Source organism: Stegastes partitus, unplaced genomic scaffold (assembly GCF_000690725.1).
Source record: "Stegastes partitus isolate 25-593 unplaced genomic scaffold, Stegastes_partitus-1.0.2 Scaffold1395, whole genome shotgun sequence".
NCBI classification, from domain to species: Eukaryota; Metazoa; Chordata; class Actinopteri; family Pomacentridae; genus Stegastes; species Stegastes partitus.
The window spans coordinates 1-19,995 of NW_007579126.1; the positions used below are offsets into that span (position 1 = coordinate 1).

The following is a 19,995-nucleotide window of genomic DNA, read 5'->3' on the forward strand; positions in this document are numbered from 1 at the left end:
CTGTCCAGCAGGACGTTTGATTCACTAAATGTGACAAATATCATTAAAAACATGTTCACATGATGTCATTTTTGCTTAACATGTGCTGATCACTTATAAAAATGGTGAACTGTTGCATTCGCTTGTTTGATAACCGTCATCTTCAGCTCACACTGACATGATAAAAACTCTTTCCTTACATGCTTCTGATCACAGGACACTGCTGTGACATGTTCTGTGTTGTTAGGAACGTTTCTGAAACCCTTCTACTGTTCCTGTATGAGGCAGAATAAAAACATAAGAAACTCAAACACGTACTCTGGACCTGGACATCTGCTGCACTCGCTCCTTCAGTTCTTTGTTTCTCTCCTCCAGACGCATATTCTTAGAGTCGAGCTCAGAGATCTCAGTCAGAACCGTGCTGGAACACACACACACATAGAGATGACTCACTGGATACAGATGGACGCCGGCTTCATGTGCGTCTTACTCACTGGTATCTTGTCAGCGTTCTCTCTGCTGCATCCCACATCTTGAGTTTGTCCTTGGAGATGATGTTGGCCATGCTGTCCCAGTAGGCTTTGTAGTCTGAAGTATTTCGGGCTTCCCTTAAAAAGCACCACCAACACATTAAACGCGATTTCACGCTTTGTGCTGAACAGAGAGAAATCCAGCATTCTGTCAAACAAGCGGCCTACGTGAGGAGTTCAGGATGCAGCATGTGGGCTAACCTGGACTTCATCTGCTGCTCCAGGAAGCTCCTCAGAGCAGGCAGGACACGGCTACCGTGGATCACTTCAGAGCTCGTACTAATGGCAGCGCTGGCCTCTGCTGACTTTGCCATCTCACTGGATTCAGCACAAACATCCTGCAGGCAGACAAAGCAACAGGGTCATATGTCACACTGCTCAGAGTCGCCCCCGATATCTCTTCTCACCCTCCTCACCTCAGTCTGCGCTCTCTGCTCTTGTTTGTACTTTAATAAGAAATCAGCCAACGTTGGCAGATCCTCATCTTCAAGGCCCAAAGACTGGAAGAGAAAACAGCACGTCTGGTTCACTGAGATCAGCCCCATCGTGTCCAGCTCGTGTACGTCGCCCACTCAGAGCGGCAGCCCGTGTGAGGCCCATCCTGCCGGAGCTTCAGGTGTGTGCTGCGTGAGGACAACGTATGAACATGGACTCACGTGGAAGAGAGCGCTCAGCTTCTTGACAGTCTGCTCTTCGCTCTGCAGCTTCAGGAGCTCACTCTCCATCAGGAAGCCCTGAGACAGAAGGAAGAGATGTTTGCCTGCAGGTCTAGCTTGTGATTCCAGATAACTGCTGTGTAGAAGCAACCAACTCACTGTGACTCAGTACAACACGATTTACATCTATTGTGTTTGAAACTGTTCCCGAAGGCATCGCTCCTTCATCTGCTTTCTGTCTACACTTTCCATATTTTAATGTTTACTTTGTGTTTATTTGTGCTGCTGCCTTTCTTGGCCGGGTCGCCCTCGTGAAAGAGGTCCGATCTCAGTGGGTCTTTTATCTGGTTAAATAAAGGTCAAATAAAATTAAAATAAAAAATAAATGTAAACGTTTTTTGTTTTGTTTTTTTTCCCCATGAACAGACTCCATCAGACTTCTCACCTGTTGACAGGTGTTCTGGTTTCACTGCTCATCAGCAAAGGCCTCTCATTGGTCTGGGACAGTTTTGTTTGTTTTTTTAATGCTTCTTTTCAACCACAATTCAAAAACAACGTCTTATTTCACTAAATTCTAATTAAGAAAATTTTAATTTATTACTACTTTTTTCAGTTTCTGGTTATTTGAGTGACTGTTGTGAGTTTTTCCTTTTCTTTAATGGACGGGTGTGAATAAATCTGAGGACGACTGAACCAACCAGTTCACCTCCAACTCTGTAAAACTACTCTGTACATAAACATTAGAGGAGGAAACCGTTTCTAAAGAATGATACAGAAAGTTCCAGCCTGTGAGTTGAAAGGACCGGCTCCTTAGATTAGTTATGTATGAAGGTCTGAAGGTCTGTTTTTGAAGACTGTCGTCGGGTCAGTACAGCTTCAACCTGGAGATGCTCAGCAATGACTTTGATGTCCAGCATATGGACCAAGTGGTACCAAGTTAAAAACTTCATTTTTACTAGAGAAGGTCTTTAAAAGCTGCAGCCACAAAGCAGTTAGCACATCTCAGCATACAGACTGGAAACCAGAGGAAGCCCTTCTAACCTGGTTCTGTCCAAAAGGGGGGAACATGTTCCTACCAAATCTCACAGTTTAACAGTTTAACAAGCTGCATAACATGTCTGCTCATGTTCATGTGTCTGTGTTTGTCATGTGATGAATATATTTCAATCATTACAGCTCTTGTCCTGCTCTAGAAAAGCATCTGATCCATGAACTCTAACTCCTCATAAACATAAATCTTGACGTTTTCAAACCCCTTCATCACACAGCAGCTCCATCACTTTCTTCATCATCCCCACCGACAGCTTTCCTGGCTGGATGGGACCAGGGTGCTGCATGACGGGCACAGGAGGCTGCTTCCACGCTACGCCGAGGTGCCTGCAGATCCGCGAGTCGAGGGCCAGAACTTTCTCCACCTGCTGCTTCCTCTCCGCTTCACACATGAGCCACACCTCCTTGAACCTTCTGGAATCAGCAGCTGCAAAGTGTCTGTGTTAAGCAAAGAAGGGTGGAGAAGCACAATAAAGAACATGCAGTTAAAAGCAGTGAGTAATCACACATCACTCTGAGTTCACAGTTTAATCATGACTCACTTGACTTGCTCCTGCAGCCGTTTGTGCTGCTGGACGGAGCGCTCGTTCTTCTTCCATAGATCAAGTTTCTTCTGCTCGAACTCTTTCTTTGATCTCTTGTGCATCTTTTGTAGGTCGGATACCTCTTTCTGCAGGCTGAAGCACAAAGCACCAGTGTGACCGTGTGTGTGTGAGTGTGTGTGTGCGTGCGTGTAGGTGTGTGTGTGAGAACATGTACTACCTCATGATGTGGTGTTTGTTACTGTTGTAGGCTTCCTTGGCAGCTGAAAGCTTTTGCTTCGTCTTTTGTATCAGCAGCTTCATGACCGTGATCTGTTGCACAAGCTGCAGAGGCCAGAATCAGACTCAGGGCTGGAGACTTTCTTCTTCGTAAGCTGGTAAAATGTTTATTTTGTTTCTGGCAACACCATCATTACTACCATTACCGGTCTCTGAGACATTTAAATGAACATCAACACTTTGCCAAACCTGCCAGTTTGTCTTCTGAAGTTCAAGGCTGCGTAAGTCGGTGCCCTCCGGTATGTGATTGTCGGGTATCACCACATACTTCTCCTCCTCCTCCTCCCTCTCTGTCAGCCTCGCTATCTATAAACAGATCAGACATCATTAGGTGGAGTTCATATGGAAGATACAGACGTTCATCATGATGAACTTAACACTGAGTTTACGTATGTGTTTTTTATTTTAATCATCCTGACATGTTTGTGCCAAAGCTCCTCCGTTTCTTTTTCCCATTCTGCCCTGTATTCTGCAAGTGAGGCTTCAGTTTCCTGCTGATCCACCATCTGTGAAGGACACCAGTGCAATCATTAGGAGGCAGGAGACACCAGCAACATCAAAAAGAGTTTCCAGCATCTCCAGCAGCTCTGTCGGGCTCAGTTTGAGATTAATGCTAAGTCCACCATGCTAACACGTTAACTTTGAACAGGTGGAGCATTTACCTTTTCAACCATCTTATTTGACTGACATACACGGCGGTATGCTAACATATGCAGGTTATCAATACATACAAAGCACAGCTGATGGAAACGTCGTTAGTGTTGTTCTGCTCATTAAGGAGACAGTGTTGGAGAATGAAGAGATGATCAAACAATCAGTCCTGAAGAGGAGCAAGAACGTCTCCACTGCGGTATTTTAAACAGTAGTTGAGACATTTTCACTCAAATGTTAACGTCATGGTGGCACCAGAGGAGATCAGGACAAGTCTGAAGACCACAGACGTCCTTAGCTTTCACCCTCTGTGGGACTGTGCACAAAGGTTTAAAGCAAACCGTCCAACAGTTACTGAGATATTTCAGTCTGGAACGAAGCAGCAGACCCACACAGCTGACACTGGCATCCATGGAGCGATGCAGTTAGCCAGAAGGTCAAAACACAAAACGTGAAATCAATCCAGAAAAGGACTCTTTGCTGATGTAATGTTCTACCTTTCATCTCACTTCTACTTACATATTCAGATGAAATCATGCAAAGCTGCTTGCCGGTCCTACCTCGGTCCGGCTGAGCTCCTCCCTGTAAGCTTTAGTCAGAGCTTTTATCTGGTCCTCCATCCTCTCAATCAGCAGGTCGATCTCCTCCTCATTCTTCCTCAAGGTCTTCACATACTGATCGTCTCTCCTCTTTAGCTCCTGTTCAGCAACAACACTGAGAGTGATATCTTCTAACTAAGGCCAGCTGTTACACAAACGCTGATCTCTGGTTTTTGTTGGAGAATCTAAAACTATTCAAACATCTTATCACCAGTTCAACGTCTACACAGATTCACCTGCTGCAGGTCGCTGATGAGTTTCTTCTTGTCTGCTATGGTGGCAGCACACAACTGCTGATGGCCGTTCAGGGCTTCACGCAGGTCCTGAGGGAGCACCTTCTCACTGAGTGCTGACCACTTTGTCATTATTTCATCACATTTTTCCTGGATGGATTTCACATCACTCTCCTGCTGCTCTCGCCTGTGGGACAAACATGGCGGCAAAAAGGGCGAAAGATGAAAAAGAGGACAGCTTCATATCAGGCAGTTTTGGAAGTAGGCACAGCAGTGGGGCTGACTTTGGACACTGAGAGAATGACCTCATTCGGCGAGCTTCCTCCAACTCCGCCCTTCGCTTCAGCTCTTTGGCGTCGGCTGCAGTTCTGATGTTGGTCTCAAACGCTCCCAGTTCTCTCTGCAGGTTGAGTATTCCCTGGGCGGTGATTATGGGAAGAAATGGAGGGGGATTACAGTGCAGTACGTATTGGCCATGTACCTTTGGACAAACAGGTCAACAGACTGGAAGAGCAACAAGTACTAAGACTTAAAGGTCCCACATGGTGAAAATCTTTTGTTTTTATTGTGTTTTGTGGTTGTGGTTATAAAATGTGACGTTAAATAATGCAGCAGGTCGTTTTTTATTATATGATACGGCATGTTTGGGGTCTTCTCTCCAGGTTCTCCGGCTTCCTCCCACAGTCCAGAAACATGCTGAGGTTAATTGGTGATTGTAAATTGTCCGTAGGTGTGAATGTGAGTGTGCTTGGTTGTCTGTCTCTAAGTGTAGCCCTGTGATAGACTGGTTACCTGTCCAGGTGAACCTGCCTTCACCCTGAGTCAGCTGGGATAGACTCCAGCCCCCCGGTGTATAGATAATGGATGGATGGATGGATGTTTGGGCTCATTTATCATTTTGAATGCAGGACTTTTACTTGAACAGGATATTTCTAAATCATGATTCTGCAGCATTTACTCAAGCGCTTCTGGTGCTGGTTCTCCTTTCAGCCCGGCTCTGGTTTTAATGTGTCATCCTTGGTGTTTGTGTAGTTATGTGATGTTCTCTGACCTGTAACGTTAAGTAAACTCAAATCAAATAAATGTGCAAGTTAAATCACTATTAGACAATAATTGTATATTGTTGAGCAGTTTTAGAGTCTTTGAGCAGAGCGATGGATGAGCTGGTGTGCTGGAGCTGCACGAAGTGAAGAGGGGATGGTGTAATGCTACTGCTTAAAGTTGTGTAAGGATTAGTTTTCATCGAAAAATACCTGAATGTCCAAGTTTGATAAATGAAGAAGAGATTTTAGGGGTTTAATCAATATCAAAACTTTCTGGGCAAAGTCATAAAGATTTGATAACTTCATTGAGGAAAATGACAAGGAAGCACATAGAAAGTACAACCTTTGGACGTTCCTGCTCCTCTTCTCGCTTTGACTCCTCGGTGCCCTCCTCACTGGGGTCTGCCTCACCCCTCCAAGTCGAGACCCTAAGATAGGATAAGATAAGATAAGATAAGATAAGATAAGATAAGATAAGATAAGTTAAGATAAGATAAGATAAGACTTTACTCGTCCCACAGTGGGGAGTGCTGCAGCAGCACATGCAAAAACTATATAGGGACATCTGTAGAAAAATACGTAGAAACATAAACAAGTACTGTTGAAACTGTGCACACTCTGGTGTATAAAGTCAGATCTTGCACAGATTCCTTTGTATCTGGGACAATAACAACACTGCACAGGGTTATTCTATATATATATGTAGAAAGGCATTGATGTTGCATGAGGAGAAAATGCTGATATTAAACATACTGATATTGCACAGATTCTTCTAAATAGTTTTATATCTTATGGAGAGTTTGACTCAGGCTCAGACGCTCAGAGTGAAACATAGCAGGAGTTTTGTTTTGTTCTGTTTTGTGCAGTCGTCCTCAGATGTGTTCATATCCTCCCATTAAAGAAGGAAAACACAGCTTCAGTCACTGAAATAAGTTGAAATTGACAAAAGTAATCAGACTTCTCACCTGTTGACAGGTATTCTGATTCCACTGCTCATCAGCAAAGTGCTCTCATTTTTCCGGGACATTTAAAGTTTTTTTTTTTTTAAATTCCCCCTTTCAACCACAAAGGCAACCTCCTATTTCACTAAATTATAATTTAGCAAATTTTTATTTATTATTACTTTTTTCAGTTTCTGGTTATTTGAGTGATTATTGTGAATTTTGCCTTTTCTTTAATGGAAGAGGATGAATACATGTGAGGACGACTGCAGGTTTTTGTTTTCTTAGTTTTGTATAAAATTTATCAAAACACGTTTAATAAATGATAGATTACAGACAACAAACATGTTCAAGAATTAAGTTCTTACAGTCCATTCAGTGTGAAAAACGGATTAAGCTAACGAAGCTAACAGCAGGCTAACGAAGCTAACTAAGCTAACAAAGTTACCCGGTCTTAGCGTCTCGATTTTCGGGCAACACAGAGCGTCCCGGTGCCTCTTCTGGATCCTTTTCAACTTGTTCCATGCTTCCAGGTTGTGTTGAAGTTACTGGAGGTGATCGATAACTGGAGGTGATCGATAACTGGAGGTGATCGATAACTGGAGCTGATCGATAAAGAAGACGGTGAAGACGAGACGCAGCAGCTCCGAGTCGGTTTGGTACGCGTTGCTATGGCGACAGAGCAGCGGCTGATACGTTCAGGTGCCCTGGGAAACTAGACAGTCAGCGGTGATGAACAGGACTTGTGCTGCACCGCGTTTGTTTCGTTCTTGATTTGATATTCAAACGACAAACGGCCACTAAACATAACTTTGGGTTTTCTGTTACTTATGTAATCTCCAGTCCACAGGTCTTCCGTTTCTACATGATTGAAATGCAATAATAATGAATGACAACATGAAAACACCAGCTGTACCTTAATGCAACTATGTGAGGATGAAGGTGTAGAGATGATGGATGGATGGATATGGGTTGGACTGTTATTGAGTCTCTTGCTTCAGGTCCAGCAGGTGGACAGCCTGAGGGAAGAAGCTCCTCCTCATCCTCTCTGTGTTTGCCTTCAGGCAGCAGTAACGCCGCCCTGGTGGCAGCAGAGAGAACAGTCTGTGGCTGGGGTGGATGGGCTCACTGAGATCTTCCTGCCTTTAACCTGCATTGTTTAGTGTAAGTGTCCTGCAGGTTGGGGAGGTTGGTTCTGATGAGCGGACCATCCTCCTCAGGGCCCAGAAGTCCTGCTGGGTGCTGCTGCCCATCCAGGTGGTGATGCTCCCAGCCACAACACTCCCATGGTGCAGGTGTAGAAGCTCCTGAGCACCTTGAGAGGGAGCTTAAAGTCCCTCAGACGTCAGAGGAGGTAGAGACGCTGTGGAGCTTCTTCACCAGGGTGTTGATGTGGCAGGACCACGTCAGGTCCTGGTGATGTTGACACCCAGGTACTTGAAGCTCTCCACTCGCTCCACCTCTGTCTGATCCTGAGTGGGTGGTAGGCCCTCTGCTGCTTCTTGCTGTAGTCCACCATCAGCTCTTTGGTCTCACTGATGTTCAGGAGGAGGCTGTTGTCTCTGCACCAGTCCTCCAGGTGGCTGATCTCCATCAGATAGTCCTCCTTGCTGTTGATGAAGGTCAGGCCCACCACTGCTGTGTCGTATCCTGCTGGTTCCACCAAAAAGCACTGATCAACCCAGAACACTCTGACACAGATGCTACAATATATTATCTCACTGCATCAACACTGTGAGCATGACGAGGAAATGTGGCGTGAAGGGGAATAAAAACACCTTAAGAACTTACTTACACATGGCCTGGTGCTGCCATCTAGAGGTGTTATTGTGTCTCACAACCTGTGGGTTCCATGCTGTAGGACGGGTACAAATACTGTCAGTGTCCTTAAAAGGGCCATTTCTGAAAGTTGTACATGCAAAAGCTGTGTTCTGTTTTTCAATAAGTCCTTCATTTGACAAGTGAAGCTTTATGAGATCCATTAATTCGACTGAAACGGTACTTTTACATGTGCCAGGCAAAGACATAATAATATCAACTAATGACTGATTTAACTAATCAATCACAAAAATCTGTGTTTTTAAATCAATGTTAGGCCAAACATCAGGTTCTGTGTGTTTGGACTGACTACAGTGGGATCATTTCTATTTTCTACTGTTAAAAAAAAGGGAAGAAAACAACTCATTAGATCATTAACGAAGCACGTTAGGGAGCTTAATGTTCACTAAAAACAAACAACTTGCTTCTCAGCTGCCTCGTCAGTGTCATGCTGCAGAGCTAACACTAGGGGGTGCTACAACCTCATGATTAAAACTCCACAAACTAAAATACCTCAAACGTTTTATTTTTTAACTAAAGTGTGTTTCCTGCACATTCAGCAGCCGTGGTTCTCTGTGTCTCTGATCAGAAAACAGGAATCCAGAGACTCACGTGTTCACAGTCTGGATCTTCTCATTCACGCACACACACACACTCCACACAGATGATAAATGTCTCCTCAAGCTGATAGCAAGATGGGCCCTGTCTGGTTGCCCACACAAACAAACTGGCACATGAGTCAGATGTTCTTGCCCTGAAGAGCGCCCCCCGCCCTCCGCGCCCGCCGGCAGCCCTCGTGCTCAGCCCTCACCCCCCGAGGCACCTCGCCGCTCTTTTGGCCTCAAGTGGCCTCGGTTGCCGCTGAGCCACAAGGGATGTAAGTCAGCCAGCAAAGGTTTCTGACATATGATCCAGCATCTGTGATGTCACCAACAGCTGACTTGTCATAAGACCTCTGAGCGAGGGGGGGAAGTGAGGAATGAATGAGGAGAAGGCCTTATTCTCAACAGACCCTTAGCTGGAACGCTGAGTGCTTGCATCAAGCTGCTGAGATTACAAACTGAATGACTGCCATTAGAGAGTGATTCTATAATCTATCATAATACCATAAGCCAGGGATTGACAGACTTTGACCCCACTCGCAGGTGTATAATAAGCCCCATTCACTTTGCATACGCTCCGTGGGCGAGGGTGCATGTGTGTGTGTGTGTCTCTAATTCCTACCCCCAGGGGCATATGTTTACTCCCTGTTCAACAAAGCATCATATTCATTGCTCAGGGGTTGAGAGGTGCATAATCTAAGCCTGACCTTCAGCCAGTTAACTAACTGACAGCTTAGAGTGTTGTTGGTGGTGGAGGGTTGCGTAACATCTTAAGTCCTAACTAACGGTTTCCTAATATCGCCATAACGAAGGAGACATTCGCCGCTTCAGAACACGGGATGCGCTGTGCAGAAGACAGCAGAAAAACACAAAGGCATGTAGTCCGGGAGAGGCCACGGCCTTGTCAAAGAACAGCAAAACAGTCATTTAACAAAAAAGAGATTTAATAAATGAGAACAGAAGGCCGGGTTCACAAACAACATGAAGAGCATCCCCCTGCTTATCAAATATGAAACGCACCGGCCTTGTCTCAAGGTAACTTCTGCAAAGGGGAGTTTGTTTTTGCCATCTGTGGAGCATGTTCTGCAAAAAAAAAAAAAAAAAAGCACAGCAGTAATTTTATTTTCCAACTTAACTCTGTTGTTTCTAAATCTTTAACTACATCATCCCAGCCTCTGAATATGAAGAGGACTGGGGGGGAGGCTAGGGAGAGGCTACTGCAGAAAAAACAACAGCATTTTATTGACACGTTGCATGTTGGGTAGTTGTTGTAGTAAACACAATCATCCCAAGGTCTGGGCCACTCAGCGTCTCTCACAGCGTGCATTTATCCGGTATTTAGCTCTTTTAGGTTTGAGTCCACATTTCAGACATCAACAATCCTCAGCTTCATCTGCAGCATCTCTGCTTCTGTCCCTCCTGAGCTGCACACAAGTCAGCTGACGTGTTCACACGCCTGTACGGGCTCAAGGAGGGGACGGATTTCTAAACATGTCGGCTCATTTTTATAAAAACTAACTTCATGATAAGGAAAATTTTACATTTAATAAAAACAGATGGAATCTAGTTTTGGAATTTGATTCCACATGTTCAGATTAAATTCATGCATTTAGCACAAATAGTCGTAGCAGGTCGTCTGTTTGTTCCACTGCTGATGCACGAAAGGTGACGAATCATTAAATAACATAAAAATCCTGCTTTGCAAGCACAAAGTGAAACCAACAACACGTCTTCACCATCGTGAGTGTGCACAAATATTAATTAAATGTGTCTGGATCTATATTTCTGGTAGGTTTCAGTGTATTTTTGTCACTTTTGTTTGCAACGAGATCTTAAAATAACACTTTTTTTTTCTCCCGCCCACTTTAATCCAACAGGGAACTCGACCAAGCTGCAGTCAAGATCAGGATATGAGTCATTTCACAAAATCATATTAATCTCTTCAACATAAACCGTCACACTTACAGTAGAATTATTCTTCCAGTCATTTTGTAAATCAAAGCTCTTTGTGAGGGGATTAGGTGTACAATCATTTTGCATGGCATTAGACCATAATTACTGCAGTCAGTTCAACCAGAAGGTAAATAAGCTGCCTCGGCCGCTGCAGTTTATTATAAACTGAAGTATCCAAAAAGAACATTGTTGGACACCAAAATGTACTTTTTGCAGCAGCAGCAGCAAAAAACTCAATAAATAAAAACCTCCTCTTTTATACAGTGACCTTAGAGACTCCAGAACAGACTGAATCCTGAAGCCACTTCTGTCCTTCAAGGTAAAATGTTGTGTTCCAAAGATTAGGAAGTTCATCCTGTTAACCCGCATGTGACAGAAACGCTGTCCTTGTGGCCAGATGTGGAGCCAGCAGACTGAAGCCATACATACATACATACATACATATACATATACATACACACACACACACACACACACACACACACACACATATATATATATATATAAGTAATATATAGTATATAAGTGGCAAAAACACGATGCAAGATGAAGACGTGCGTTGTGATAACACTTCTAGAAATGAAACCATCGGACATATCTTAAAGCAGCTAAAGCAGTTTGCATCGTCTCCACATGTTTCAGAAAATACTTGAATTACATCTCGTGTGGGGTTTTTTTCCACACAAAAAAAAACTGGATTAAGCAGCTGATTTAAAACTGCTTCTCCTCTTTAGTTAAAACCCTGTATCTATGTGAATATTTAGATTGTTTTTAAGTGTAGCAATCTAGGCTGTAAATAGATAAAATGAAAATAAATAAATGAATGAATGAATGAATGGATGGATGGATGGATGCATAATTATGAAAATCTGGCAGCAAAGGCACCAGAAATATAACAAAGACAAACCAGTGAAATACTGTGATATTTAAAAACTGTGAACGCTGTGAAACTATCAGCAAATATCTGTAAAGTAATGACATTTTCTCCTCATTTAATTACACCAAAGCCATGTAATTTTATAATATTGTTTAATAGAAGGAATTACAGATTTTGAAGAACAAATTAGTATTTGCAAAAATAAATATAAAATACAAATGTTTGATTAAGTACAGAGTTTTGTTTTTGCAGTCACCATGTTCATAAACACTTTTCTGTGATTGTACTCTGTATTACTTGTATATTTTTTCAAAATATCAAAAATGATTTTAAAAAATGTGAATCTTTAATTTGGACGATTTTTATTGAGCAATGTCTTGAAAAATGGTTCTTCTTGAAATGGCTGATTTGACTTTTACATTCACAGTAAATTAAATTTTGTTTGTTTTTTTTTAAGGGAAAATAAAGATGTTTGACTTTATTTGCAGTTTTGACCTTTTTTGTAAATTAATCATTCTTTTCTGTGATCTTATTAGTTTCTACCTGTAATTTACCAAACGGGCTAAAATAACAGTAAATGGACCAGAGGTTCCCAGTTTACCCATCACACGTGTATCAATGTGGACTGGTTTCCACACAGAGCTGCATCCTCCTGCTGGGTGAAGGTCAAACAGCAGCAGGAGGAGCAACCGTCGGGAGGAGAGCGACTGTGAGACGAGACCTTATATGATATTTAATCCAGAACAATGAGTCCCACCTGGAGCCCTCCTCGCTGCTCAGGACTTCATGTGAAGCACAGAAGTACAGCCTACAGGCAGAAGCTGAACCTCCAGCCTCAACTCCTCCAATCACTCCCCTCTGGCAGGAGGCTCGGTCCATCAGGACCAGAACCTCACGCCACTAAAACAGTTTCTTCCGTCTGCGAACGGCCTCATGAACAAGGCCCAGGACCCCCATTGCCCCCCACTGCCCCCCACTGCCCCTCCTGCCCCCCTCTATATCTGTATATAATGTAAACATAATGTAATATCAGCCCCTCAGTAGTCCTGTAAACAACACCACCGCTCTACGGGTCTTATTTAGATTCAACTTTGATTCTTTGCACTATTACAGTTATTTTTATTTACTTTATTGTTTACTCATATTTATTGTTTACTCATATTTATTGTTGTTTTGTTGCACCGACCCACCAGAACAAATTACTGGTATTGTATAAACTATACCTGGAAAGAAATCTGATTTTACTTTCAGTGGGGTGTTTGTTTGTTTGTTTGTTTGTTTGTTTGTTTGTTTATAACAAAACAAGAGGCAGGTTTCCAGGTTTCCAGGTTTCTTATCTTAGCCATCACATGCTGCTCATGACTGGTTTCCAGATCATGGAGCAGCTCTGATGTCACACCATCATGTTGGCAGGAAGCGTTGTTTGAAGGCGACTCCAGCTTTGTGGTGTCAGACTGTCTGAACGGAGGACTCGTGTTTAATGTAAAGAACATTTTGTGATCGATCATCTGATTCTAGATGCAGAACCTGCAGCAGTGGAGGAGAAGCAGGAGGAGACTTCAGCTTCCTGTTTTTGTTAATTACATGTTAATTGGTTTCCAGGCTGCTTCTGTTACTTTGATTTATCTTAGTGTCTGTTTTCCTGCTGGTTCTGGTTGAAGCTATTCTTATTATTTTTACTGTGAAGCACTTTGGACGCCCTCTGGGCTGCTGTAGAGGCCTACAGACACAAACTCTGACTGATTGATTGATGTCACATAATCATGTTGGAGAAGATCCATGTGAAGGCCTGTGTGTGGTGTCAGACTGCATTGTTGTGATCAGTGAAGGTCAAACATCAGCAGAAGGAGGAAGAACAGATGTTTGGTGTCACATCCACACCTGGATCCGTTCTTCATTCTTCATGGTGGAAACCATTTGAGCTCAGTTCTCTCACTTGCAGTAGCATTAAAGACAGACCAGTGCAGACTCCTTCCACCACTAACTTCAGCCTCCAGCTCTCTGCTTCTCCATCACGTGGCAGCCTCCGGTCCTCCGGTCCTCCACCTCACCGGGACTCTTTCTTTGACTTCCAGTCCCGCTTCAGGACCCGCTGTGCCTCCAGAGAGAGAGAAAAGGCAGCACGGAGGCTTATCGGAACCACAGCTGTCCTCCCGGAGCTCCGGGGCCGCTGCGCCGCACACGAGCCGCTCAACACCTCCTCAGCGCGGCGGCGGAGCGACACGAGCACGGCCCGTGTTTTCAGCCGCAACCGGATCATATGACCCGGCAGATCCGTAAATGCTCTTAGAGCCGCCGCTGGCCAGCAGCGGCTCCACAAGACCAAGAAGCCAAAGGAGTTTAACGGATGTGTTGCTGCGATTATTCGGCCAAGTATCTTTATCCCACGTTGGGATTAGCGGCTCATGACGGAGGGAAAGCTCCGGAGCCGCGGAGCAACACCGGCGGGCCGCCACGTAACCCGAGAACAAGGACCGGGCCTGTGTGCTGTGGGCCGGAACCAGAACCCTGCTGCTGCTGCTGGGATCGCACTGGGACTCAGAAAAGTAAAGATTCAGCAATAAAAGAGAAAAAAAAAAAACAGGACTTCAGGTAAAAGTCCTGCAGAGTGTTAGTGAAGCATCAGTGTGTGTGTGTGTGTGTGTGTGTGTGTGTGTGTGTGTGTGTGTGTGTTCTCAGGAAGGCCTGTTCAAGCTGCTCAGTGAGGCTGGTTTGGTTGGACTGAAAACAAACAAAAAAAACTAAAAATCTAGAAGCAAACGTGTTAAACATTAAAAATAAGAATAAAGCCCAGAGGATCACTGCAAGAACAAAACCTGTAACATCAGTAAATAAAAGGTGGAAATAAAAACAAACATGTCTGCAAAATAATCAGATTTGAAGTCAGAGGTTGTGAGACAATAAATGACTGTCTGTATAATCTTGTTTTATTTATTATTATTATTATTATTTATTCTAATTCTTATTTTTTTCTAGAGCTGTTATTCGTGTCCGTGCTCATTCCCGGGGCGACACCAGAACCAAACTCCATGTGTGTTGTGTACATACTGGTCCATTAAAGCTGGTTCTGATTCTGATCACTGCATGTTTCTGATGTGGACAAAATGTTCTGATCTGTTTCTTAATTATTAATATTATCTGTGATTTATCAAAACAGGGAGATCAGTAAAATAACATTTAAAAATGTCCTTCATTGAGTTTCTAATATTTCTGCTGACTGTAAACATCACAGCTTTACGTTCAGACATCGTTAAAGAGTGAATCATCATTTTATTACGGTTTAAGTCTGTTTTTCTTTTTGCAGCTAAATGAATAGTTTTGTTCCTGCAGTTTTACTGGTTGTTGTTATCAGGAATTCAGCTGTAAAATAACAGTAAATGTTCAAAAAAACGTTGTTGAAATCTGCAAAGGTTTTGGATAAAAGTGTTCATTTGTAATATAACTAGAGGCCGTCACATTAATGCAGCGTAACAAAGTAAAAGCACAAAGAATGGAGGAAGAAAAACGAGCACAAAGACTCAGAAGTTGTCCAAAACACTCTGCTCACATCCTCACTGATACTTCCTCCTCTGAGACCAAACCTCCAGATGAATCCAAATCATCAGCGACACAACAAATCAAAGCGCCTGCTCCATATTCACCACATGAAGTTGTTTATTTATGCATTCAAAAAAAAAAAAATTAAGGTTTACATGACTTCACAGCAGATTCATCACTGCTGGAGGAGCCGTCAGCATCACGAGCAGTCGGGAACCCTTTAACGAATTAAGTTAAACATCAGCGGGAACCACAACAAAGCGCATTAAAAGCTTTACGCAACCACAGAAACACAGAGACTAGAAAACAGGTAGCATCACAGCAGTGTGGGACTGTGGAGGGCTCTTACATTATGTGTGTTGTGCCTTTATTTACCCCCCCACCCCACCCCACCCCCACCCCGCTGATGTGCACCCCCTCTTCTTACAGCAGATACATGTCACCACTAATGGACATCAAGTGCTTCCTTTCTGCAGCTCTCTTCTGGACATACATTAGAGACAGAAAAACCCATTTCTCAATCCATAAATAGAACTCACACACACACACATACACACACACACACACACACTCTCACACACACACTCACACACACACTCACACACACACTCACACACACACACACACTCACACACACACAGACACACATACTCTCACACACACACACACTCACACTCACTCACTCTCACACACACACACTCACACACTCACACTCTCACACACACACACACACTCACTCACACACACTCACTCTCACACACACACACTCTCTCACACTCACACACACACACACACCTACACACACACACACTCATTCACACACACACACACACACAGGCCTCTCTGCAGCGACAGCAGGATGCACTGAAAACTGCTCCGTTAAAAAAGGGAAGGAAAGGCCGGCGCTGTTTGAAGATGACTGTGCTGCAACATACATGATCTGATCAGAAGTTTATGAAGTTAGACCGGCGCTGACTCCGGCTCCAGTCGGGCTTTAGAGCGATCCGGGTTTGACGAGCTCAACAAAACGAAGCAGGTGTTTAAATGTGAGATTCAGTCGTAGCGAGTTCCAATCAAATGTTTGAAATGTTTGTAAAAAGAATAAAAACCTCTAAAGAAGATTCTGCATCTTGTGTCCCGACACTGATTACTGCACTTTGAGAAAAAGGTTTTAAAAGGGTGTGAAAGCAAAATGTGCAAAGTCTGTTTAGTGCGTTTCACTTCCTGTTTGAAGTCCTCTGCTTGGAGCTGCTGCTGAGTCCTTCAGTCAAACTTCAGCCTCGAGGCAGCGACCAGACAACAGCGCTCCCAGGTCGTAGCTGTTAGCAGACAGAAAGCCGTCCTCCTGGTCCTCCTGGTCCTCCTGGTCCTCCTGGTCCTCCTGGTCCTCCTGGTCCTCCTCAGCTCAGTTTGTCCTGAATGTTCATCAGACTGTTGTAGGACTTTGCTCGCTTGGCTGTGAAGACAGAACTCAGGTTACTGTGCAGAACTGAACCGGTCCTGATGTGGCCTCTGCTCACCGCCACAGTGGACGCAAACAGTCACGACTGAACAAGAATACTGCTTTAACTGTTTATGAATTAACCCTTTTTATTTAGTTTTTTTTACACAGTCCTTTTATTCTACGAGGCTCAAAAGTTATTGGACAGAATGAGACATGTAAGAAATATTGTTAGTATACAGACGTCCTCAGACGTCCTCATATCGTCCCATTAAAGAAGGAAGAACAGCTGGAATGAGTCGAAACTGACAAAAATAATAATGAATAAAAAATTAATGAGAATCACGACGCTTTGGTTCAACAGAAATATTAAAAAAACAAACAAACAAACAAAAAACAAACAAACCAGCATGATGGGTGCTCTCATTGGTCCGGGACAGTTTTTTTGTTTTCGTTTGCTTGTTTTTTTTTAATCATTCTTTTCAACCACAATTCAAAGCAACGTCTGATTTCACTAAATAATAATTTAGCAAATTGTTTTTTATTATTACTTTTTTCAGTTCCTAGTTATTTGAGTGACTGTTGTGACTTTTTCCTTTTCTTTAATGTGAGGGGATGAATCTGGATGTAGTCTGAAACCCACTAACATCAACAACATCCTGCCATTTCTTCCCTTCAGATGCTTTTCCAGGACTTCACTGAACAGAACAGTTTTAACCTTAATAAAGTTGAAGGTGACCGACTCAGCCATTTAAGAATATTCCATCTGTCAGTCTTCAGAGGCTCTTATGGTTCATACGTGATGCATTTCAGGTCATCATCCGTCTGTACAGGGAAGCAGCGCCCTGTCACACTGTCCAGTTTGACTGAATCTGAGCAGAAAGTATTTATATCTCTAAAAACTTCCCCGTGCTACGTCTCTGAGCATTCACATCATGAGTACACAGCAGTGACCAGCTCCAGTGGAGCCATAGACGCCCAGTCCAACACATTGGTTCTCCTTCAGTGTTCCCAGTGGCTCTAGTCTTCAGTAAACCCTCCTTCTGAGTGCTGTTGACTTAATGCTATCAAGGGGATTTTTTTCACCTGAGAGAAAGAATTCCACTTTCCAGACTTTTTAGGGTTTGACTTCACAACTACATTTATATATTTTTAGGAATAAACAGTTGATCTGGTCGCTCCTAAAGTTACTAAACACACACAGCTGAAACCAGAAGTTTACTGTAAAAAAAAGACATAAAACCTTTTTTTTCTCACTATCTGACATTAAATCAGACTAAACTCTTCCTGTTTGAGGTCAGTCAGGATTACCAACACTATTTCTATTTGCTAAACGCCAGAACAATGAGAGAGAGGATTTATTTTCATTATTCTGTTGTTTAGCAAATAGAAATAATTTTGCTTGCTGACCTAAAACAGGAACAGTTTAGTCTGATTTAATGTCAGATAGTGAGAAAAAAAGTTATGAGTCTTTTCATAGAGTGGATGTAAACGTCTGGTTTCAGCTGTCATTACATACGGAGGACAGAGGCTGGAGGTCCTACAACGTTACTGCAGAATGAGTTCATCTACACCTCAATCACATCCTGATGGCTTCATTTCAAATCCACTGCAGGTGTGTAGAAAGACAAAAACACAAAAAACACTCCAAACCTGACTCCACACGCTCACGATGAACTAATGACAGACTTCTGACAGAGCACGAGGTCTGTATGTGTTCTTACTCTAAACATCACAAAACAATCTGACTGAAGTCTTTATTTCACTTCATTCTCTGGTGTAAGGTCTGTTAGTTGGACTGTTGAACGTCCTCATTTTAACTCATGACTGGCGCTTGTTCATATGTCCGGTACACAATCAACAAACCTAAAACTGCCACACATGGCTTCCTGTCTGTTGCCCACTGCCTCCCAAGCATAAAATACTTCCCACTACAGAACTTTAAGTCCCTGTATGATGGGATCCAAAGTGATTATAAATATCTGTATTCCATGTATTCTTAGGTTTGGCTCTGTGACCATCACGAGGCGTTCGTTTCTGTTCCACAGCATCCCCCAGGCTTGGAAATGGTCCTCAGATACTTCAAGGCTTCCACCGTCCACCCGCACACAAAAACCAAATCCCTAACCCTCGTCTATGATCTGAGCCAAACCCCAATATCACAGCCAGTCAAGTCCTCCCTCAACAAAGAGCCCGAACCCCCAAAACCCTGTCAAAAAATCTCTGTGAGTGTGACAATGGGCGAATTAAGCTGGTTACTCACGGTGTATGAGCTTGCGTTTCTTTTGTTCGGAGTGAAGGAAGCTGCTCAAGTAGAAGATGATGGGCAGAAAGACCATGAAGCTGGACACGGCGATGACAGCCACCGTCTCCTCACGAGGGAAGGAACAATTGAAGTTCTTGCTCCACAGTCTGCGGGTCATGTTCATCTGAAACGAGGCGATGCCGGACTCAGCGTAAGCTTCAGCTGACCACAACGACACCACGGCTACTGATAAACCAAGCCTGTCAAGTTCCTGCTTCTGTTCTCTGTACATCCACAACAAGCAGCTTTTTAAAGACGTCATCAGGTTCTTCTGCATCCCCGTTCACGTCACCGAGTCTTAGATCCAAATTCAAGTTTTCATTTTGGCCTCACGATGTGTTCAGTTTTTCTTCCTCAACCAATGAGATATTAAAGAAATCAAACCAAACAGAAAAGATCAGGCTGATAATAAAGACTGGAACATAACCTGAGTCAGCAAAACGTCACAGAGATGAAATCACAGCTGACGTCTCTGCCGTACCACCACTGACTGAACACCAAGACGTGTAAGAACTGTAATGTTCATAGATTTATTTCCTTCAGTTTTCAATAAAAATTCTGAATGTATTTTGACAATTAGAAGAAAAACATCAACTTACACTTTGGTTCCAGAGCTTTCAACTACATCCTGTATGTACATATCAAGAGGGTGGAGTTCCTCAGTACAGCCAGTGTGCTACAGTCCACTCTGTGTGCTTACTGTGCAACATGAACATAGAACACACTGGATGTGACAGTCGGTAGTAAATCTAATACGCACTAAACTGAGACACTATAGATTCATCTGCTGGAGGCGGATACACATGTGGTGAAAAGCTTCCTCAACACAAAGCAAGCTGGACATCGTGTTGTGTCCACGATCAGGAGCTGGACATACGACACCAACACGGAGTCCGATCGGAGACGACGCCGGCAGCTACTCGACAGAGAAGGAAGCGGTACCAACGTTAACAAAGGAG

General features: G+C 43.4%; 2 protein-coding genes across 3 annotated transcripts in view; both read right to left on the minus strand.

The window, feature by feature from the left end:
• Positions 1-291: 291 nt before the first annotated feature.
• Positions 292-7,028, minus strand: drc1 (dynein regulatory complex subunit 1 homolog (Chlamydomonas); the record flags this gene model as incomplete). Its single annotated transcript, XM_008299248.1, has 14 exons — positions 6,952-7,028; positions 5,906-5,990; positions 4,825-4,937; positions 4,523-4,706; positions 4,248-4,385; positions 3,226-3,342; positions 2,978-3,081; positions 2,758-2,892; positions 2,419-2,653; positions 1,115-1,243; positions 926-1,009; positions 711-847; positions 474-626; positions 292-400 (listed from the first exon to the last, which is right to left on the minus strand). Coding segments are annotated over exons 1-14 (1,800 nt in total), but the record flags the coding sequence as incomplete, so codon positions are not given.
• A 9,594-nt stretch (positions 7,029-16,622) lies between these two features.
• ostm1 (osteoclastogenesis associated transmembrane protein 1) overlaps positions 16,623-19,995 on the minus strand; it is a 6,594-nt gene continuing 3,221 nt past the window's right edge. The window contains exons 5-7 of one of the 2 annotated variants that reach the window (XM_008299242.1): positions 18,995-19,160; positions 16,690-16,746; positions 16,623-16,653 (exon numbers count right to left, since the gene is read on the minus strand). In XM_008299242.1, the coding sequence (XP_008297464.1) occupies positions 16,691-16,746; positions 18,995-19,160 (222 nt within the window). In that variant the 3' untranslated portion in view covers positions 16,623-16,653; position 16,690. Of the gene's footprint in view, positions 16,747-18,994; positions 19,161-19,995 lie in introns of both variants that reach the window. The other variant, XM_008299240.1, reaches the window with a different exon arrangement.